Genomic DNA, 7,432 nt, shown 5'->3' with positions numbered 1-7,432 from the left:
ACTCGTCATCTAGCATTAGGTATATCTCCCAGTGCTATCCCTCCCCCCTCCCCCCACCCCACAACAGTCCCCAAAGTGTGATGTTCCCCTTCCTGTGTCCATGTGTTCTCATTGTTCAATTCCCACCTATGAGTGAGAATATGCGGTGTTTGGTTTTTTGTTCTTGCGATAGTTTACTGAGAATGATGATTTCCAATTTCATCCATGTCCCTACAAAGGACATGAACTCATCATTTTTTATGGCTGCATAGTATTCCATGGTGTATATGTGCCACATTTTCTTAATCCAGTCTATCGTTGTTGGACATTTGGGTTGGTTCCAAGTCTTTGCTATTGTGAATAATGCCGCAATAAACATACGTGTGCATGTGTCTTTATAGCAGCATGATTTATAGTCCTTTGGGTATATACCCAGTAATGGGATGGCTGGGTCAAATGGAATTTCTAGTTCTAGATCCCTGAGGAATCGCCACACTGACTTCCACAAGGGTTGAACTAGTTTACAGTCCCACCAACAGTGTCAAAGTGTTCCTATTTCTCCACATCCTCTCCAGCACCTGTTGTTTCCTGACTTTTTAATGATTGCCATTCTAACTGGTGTGAGATGGTATCTCATTGTGGTTTTGATTTGCATTTCTCTGATGGCCAGTGATGGTGAGCATTTTTTCATGTGTTTTTTGGCTGCATAAATGTCTTCTTTTGAGAAGTGTCTGTTCATGTCCTTCGCCCACTTTTTGATGGGGTTGTTTGTTTTTTTCTTGTAAATTTGTTGGAGTTCATTGTAGATTCTGGATATTAGCCCTTTGTCAGATGAGTAGGTTGCGAAAATTTTCTCCCATTTTGTAGGTTGCCTGTTCACTCTGATGGTAGTTTCCTTTGCTGTGCAGAAGCTCTTGAGTTTAATTAGATCCCATTTGTCAATTTTGGTTTTTGTTGCCATTGCTTTTGGTGTTTTAGACATGAAGTCCTTTTTTCAAAGCTTAAATTTAAAGATTTCTTCAGAGTCAAACATAATAATAAAGCATTTATTAATTAACGGAAATTTAAATTCAGTTATAAAGCTGAGAACATGTATATTTTTGTTCTACAGACAGTATCTTATTTCAATAGAAGATACACAATGTACCCAATTTTCTGGCTTTCTTGAATACTGTTTTGAAAACGGTTTTAATGCTGTGATCAATAACAGAAGAAATGGTTTGTCACCAGCTGTGTTCAATAGCTACAGGCCATTCAAATTATCCTGATAAAATTCTCCATGGGTGTATAAGGTAATACATTTGTCAGACTGGCAGATATAGATATAATTTATAGATTTCTAAGGAAGCAAACAAGGAACATGCATAAATATAGATCTCTGCAGAAAGAAGACTATACAAGAACCAATGAGCAGATATATTTCCAATAGACTCTTGTAACATTCTGATGTCTTCTTTGCCACATTTAATTTGACGAAGAATTTAAGCTTTCCATGTTTCTCATTGACTTCTAAAATTAACATCAACTTGGAGAAGGCAAAGACATGATAAACAGCATCTGTGTCACAAAGCTGCTTGGTGGATGAAAATCTGAGAAAAGTATGAGACCGGAGACTCTCTAAATAGATATATCAACATGTGCACACACACACACATACACACACACACACGCTCATACTACTTTTAAGGCTGATTAAATTCACAAGTCTGTTACAGCTCAGCCACTATTCAAGAGAGAAAAGTTTTCTTATTTGTCAAAGTTCATTTCAGCATCTGATAATTGGTTGGACATAAATATGTAAAGATAGATGTGAGGTCATCAGTCAAATCAATTCAAAAACTTTAACCTGACTGGAGTGAAAAAAGACCTGAGAAATAAATAAGTTATATTTATGGGCAAAAAGCAGAGTGCAGATGAGGCATATATCTAGATAATTTAAGCAAAATCAATTTTTACAACTTTAAAAAATTATCTTGAAATGTCAGATGGAAGTAGGCATTTTAAGGTCTCAGTTATCTAAAGAATTGCTTTAAATTTTTTTCACTGTGTACATGTTTGTGAGACATAAACCTGCAGAAATCTAAAATTGTTCCTTGCACTGTCAGTTGAAGCAAAGAGGAACAAAGCATCTCAACTAAGTCTCTGAAGGTTTCATACCACTTGTATTTATGTTAGAATGCAAATGTACTACGTACTACTTTATCATGAGCGCTCATGATAACTCAATGCTATTATTCCAGTGCTCCCCAAATAATATTATGAAAGCAAGCAGAAGGAAGGAAGGAAGGAAAGAAGGAAGGAAAGGAAGGAAGGAAGGAAGGAAGGAGAAGGAGAAGGAGAAGGAGAAGGAAGGAGAAGGAAGGAGAAGGGAGGGAAGGGAGGAAGAAAGGGAGGGAGAGAGGGAGGGAGGGAGGGAAGGAATGGAGGGAGGGAGGGAGGGAAGGAATGGAGGGAGGGAGGGCAGGCAGGCAGGCCAGAGACAGGAAAAATATAATGAATCAGTGAAGCTGATTTGGTAAGAAGTGAAGCAGCTTTGTGATCAAGATGCTCATAAAAGTTGATTGCTATTCTGCATTAATCGAGTATCTGTTAAATGGAAAGAAGGTTGGGTTTGCTTTTTACTTTTTAATTATTAGAATGTATTTGGGGGCATTGACATCGTAATTACTGAACTCTCCCATATTTTTACTGTATATATATATATATATATTACAAGTCCCCATAATAATATAAATATTGGGAATTTTTAGTAGTTTAAAAGAATAAAATTTTGGAATTATTTGTTTCACACAGACCTAGACGTAAGTTAAAAATATATTAGGGTTGTTATGGCAAAGAAAAATTTTATGTGGTATAAGATGATACAAACGAGCAATGAAGGCACATTTTAATATTACACACTGGACAAGATCTCAGAAAAGGCTTCAAAAATCATGACTGTCTTGAGAGAGGACTTCATCAAAACTGCTCCACAAAAGAAGGGCGACTAATATACTCTTCAGTAAAATTGTTATTATTGCACCGACCTATTGGTAAATTATTGTTTTCAAAGTGTGACATCTAAAAAGAGAAAAACAAGTACATGAATTTTACTTAAAATAATTTTTACACTCACATATAAATGCTCATTTAAAAAAGAATAGGTGACTGAATTACAGCTGTTACAGTCTGAACGTAAAGGTGTTGCAATTTTTTTTATTTCCATCAATGTCCAAACTCTGTACAACCCTGAACAAGACAATTCCCATAGAATATCAGAAATACAATATGAATTGGCTCTTAAACTAAAAGGCAGACACTTATGCTTTCAACAGGCCAGAATTTAAGTTCCCACCAGAAACAATGAAAAAAAAACCAGATAAAATGTAAGCATTTAAAAAAATATATTTTAACAAAATTGGACATCAGGCAACAAAAGACAATGATTCATGAGAGACACAAAACCTCATGGGAGGAGTCTTCAGTCTCCACAGCTGATGGCCAAGGGAGAGTTTTTGTTATGACATAAGAAGGGGAAGCACTGTAGAGCCCAGAGCTCTCTGAGATAAAGCAAAAATTCTGGTTATAGAAATATCCACAATTCACAAGAAAGAATGGTAATGCTGCACACACAGAGATGTGAAGATCTGCAGTTGATCTCCTTCACGCCTTCAGCTGAGTACTGATCAATGCATACATTTGGGCACACGTACTGAGGTTGCAAAAAGTATCATTAAAAAGAGAAGGAGCAATCCCTGGGGTTTAGTCATGGCTGGTAATCGTTCCTTTTCCCACTAGTTAATGTGAGAAACTTCATAATTCAGAGTATCGCACAGAACACTTGGAAGAGCTTTGCCTGGGTGGTGGGGAAGTTAACTTCAGACTAAACACTGCTCTGGTTCCACTTAACAAACTTGTAAAAGCAAGTCTCGAAAGGATCAATTTCCCAGTAAAACTGAATCACTCTAAAATGCTTAAGAATACTTATTTTGAGACGGAGTCGTGCTTTGTCACCTGGGTTGGAGTAGAGTGGCACTATCTCGGCTAACAGCAACCTCTGCCTCCTGGGTTGAAGTGATTCTCCTGCCTCAGCCTAATGAGTAGCTGGGACTACAGGCACGTGCCACAATGCCCAGCTAATTTTTGTGTTTTTAGTAGAGACGGGGTTTCACCATGTTGGCCAGGCTGGCCTCGAACCCCTGACCTCAAGTGATCTGCCCACCTCAGCCTCCCAAAGTGCTGGGATTACAGGCATGAGCCACCACACCCAGCCAAAAATGCTTAAGAAAACTTGTAAGAATACAAAAATATCTAGCACACAATCAGTAAATTTCAATGAAAGTGTACTAGACATGCAACTAAGCAGAAAAATATGATTAACAGAAATACTAGGCCATCAAAACCAACTCAGGAAGGACAGGGTAAGGCTGGGCATGGTGGTTCATTCCTGTAATCCCTGTGCTTTGGTAGGCTGAGGTGGGAGGATCGCTTGAGCCCAGGATTTTGAGACCAGCCTTGGCAACATAGTGAGACCCTATCTGTACAAAAAAATAAAAATTAACCAGTTATGTTGGCAGGTGCCTGTAGTCCCAGATGCTCTGAAGGCTGAGGTTGAGAATCGACCCCAGGAGCTCCAGGTGGTGGCTGTGATAGCTCCACCTGCACTCCAGCCTAGGTGACAGAATGACTCTGTCTCAAAAAGAAAAAAAAAAAAAGACACAGGTCTTAAGTAGATAATGACATTAAAATAGTTATTATTACTATTGGGGCAATTAATAGTATATCATGCATTATAGTGGATAAGATTTGTAATTTGAAGATATAGCTATCATAACTGTATAAAATAAAATACAGAAAGAAAAAAAGACTAAAAAATAAACAGAACATCATCGTCTGTGAGACAACTTCAAGCAGTTTAACTAGAATGTGTCAGGAAAAAGGAAAAAGGGCTGACCTAGGAAAAATATTTGAAGAAATGGTGCACAAATTTCCAAAGTTAATAAAAACAATCATCTCCTAGATTGAAAATCTGAATGATTCACCTAACAAAGATCAGAATGACAGCACACTTTTTTTTTTCAGAAATAATGCCAGAAAGTACAGCCACAAAACTAAATTACTGAAATGACTAAAACAAACAAAAAAAGATGTCAGCCTAGATTTCCATAACTAATAAATATATCATTTGGAGATAAAGATAAAATAAGTATTTGTTACACATAGAAGAGCTAAAAGAAAATAATTTGAGAGGGAAATAATAGATCTTTACAAAGAAATGCATAGAACCAGAATTAGTCATCATATTGGTAAATATAAATAACTATCTTTATGATTATTATTATTATTTTTTTTTACAAATTGGCATCTTTATTTCTCAGTTTGTGGAAATATCCTTAATTTGTCGATGTAGCAAACAAATTTCAACTTTGATTGCTATGCAAAAAACAGAAGATAATCTGTTTTGCAATGAACTTTGTATAGTTCAACTGCATACAGGCAACATGCTAGATATGAAAAAATTACTAACTGAACTACAGGTATTAAATACTGAAAAGAGTTAACAGTTTATTATAATTTATTTTATTTCACAATCTAGGAAGCTCACATCCATTAACAGTTCTAGTGCAATTTCAGGTGCAATTGGGAGCTCCGGAACCTTGGTGGAGCTGTTAGGGTAGCGAACTTTATACGTAAAATACGTGCATACTTTTGATAGCGCACACGAAGGTATCTCTCTAAAATTGACCTCACTGGTTTCACTCACAGCAAATTGACCTGGGCCACTCAATGTGGCTTTTATTGTGCCTGATGTTAATGCATGTTCCCTTTTTACAATAAATTCATGGCCATCAGATGATATCAACTTCACATACATCGCATCAGGGCCTTCACAGCCACCAAAGGTTTTCTCCTCTCCATCCATTTTGTTCTTATGAAATTCTACTTTGCTTCCCCAGGAGCTTCAGTGGTTTCTCATCAGCCCTGCAACCACTTGCAGCCCAAATATTTGGGTAAATATATTTGGGCAAAAATATTTGGGCAAAAGAACTGAACAGACATCTCATCAAAGAATATATACTGATGGCAGATAAGCATATGAGAAGATGTTCAACATCATACATCATTAGGGATTTGCAGATTAAAATGACAGTGAGATACAATTACAAAAGATTACAATGGCAAAAATCTGAAACTCTGACAACACCAAATGCTGGTGATGATGTGGAGCAACAGGAACTCTCACTCACTGCTGGTGGGAATGCAAACTGTGACAGCCACTTCAAAAGACAGTTTTCAGCTTCTCACAAAACTAAATACACTCTTGTCATATGATCCAGTAATTGTGCTCCTTGGTATTTTCTCACATGAGTTGAAAACTTATGTCCACACAAAAAACTACACATAAATGTTTACAGCAGGTTTCTTCATCATTGCTAAAACATGGAAGCAAACAAGATCTCCTTCAGTAGGTGGATTAACAAACTGTGGTACATCCAGACAATGTAATATTATTCAGTGGTGAAAATAAATGAGCTATCAAGGCATGAAAATACATGGAGGAATGTCTTAAATGCTATCACTAAGTAAAATAAGGTAATCTGAAGAGGATATGTATTGTATGATTCCAAGTATATGACATTCTGGAAAATGCAGAACTATGGAGATAATATAAACATCTGTGGTTGCAAGGGGATAGTGTGGAAGGAAGGATGAAGAGACACAGCACAGAAGATTTTTTAGGGCAGTGGAATTATCCTGTATGATGCTAGTTTGGGGGATCTATGTCATTACATATTTCTCAAATCCATAGAATGTACAGTGAATCCTAATGTAAGCTATGGACATTGGGTAACGACAATGTGTAAATGTAGGCTCATCAATAATAAGAAATGTGTTACCATGCAGGGGATGTTAATAATGAAGGAAGTTATGCATGTATGTGGGAGCTCTGCATTTTCTGCTAATATTGCTGTGAACCTAAAACTTCTTTAAAAATAAGCCTACTTTTTAAAAAGAGAGAGAATGAACTCTTTAAGTCAAAAATGATAATTATTTCCACTTGTGTTTGTGTATTCAGAAAAAAATTAAGAATAAAGATAATTATTTGATTTATAACGTGTAGAAGTATATTGATGGTAAGACTAGTTCGAAGAATAGGAAGATAGAAATGGACGTATGTCTTCCTGGGATTCTTACATGAGAAGTGATATGATATAACATGAATGTAGAATGTGAGGAATGAATTACATATTATACAAATCCAAAAGTAACCACTAACATAACACAACAAAGAGTTGTAGCTAATGTGGCAACAAGTGAAATGAAATGCAATTACAAAAAATATTAAATTAATTCAAAGGAAGGCCAACAGAAAAGAAAAAAAAGAGAGGAAAATTAAAACCAACAGAAAAAAGTAATTCCAACTTTATCAATAATTATATGATGCGCTCTCTATACCCCAACTAAAGGGCAG

General features: G+C 36.3%; 1 protein-coding gene across 1 annotated transcript; it reads right to left on the bottom strand.

The window, feature by feature from the left end:
• Positions 1–5,533: 5,533 nt before the first annotated feature.
• LOC100452990 (elongin-C-like) lies at positions 5,534–5,908 on the bottom strand. The gene has a single exon (XM_054523122.2). The coding sequence runs from the start codon at positions 5,879–5,881 to the stop codon at positions 5,534–5,536; it is 348 nt and encodes a 115-aa protein (XP_054379097.1). The 5' UTR covers positions 5,882–5,908.
• Between the last annotated feature and the right edge of the window lie 1,524 nt (positions 5,909–7,432).

Source organism: Pongo abelii, chromosome 8 (genome assembly GCF_028885655.2).
Source record: "Pongo abelii isolate AG06213 chromosome 8, NHGRI_mPonAbe1-v2.0_pri, whole genome shotgun sequence".
NCBI classification, from domain to species: domain Eukaryota; kingdom Metazoa; phylum Chordata; class Mammalia; order Primates; family Hominidae; genus Pongo; species Pongo abelii.
The sequence above is the reverse complement of the archived record's forward strand: the minus strand, read 5'-3'. Positions and strand labels throughout refer to the sequence as shown.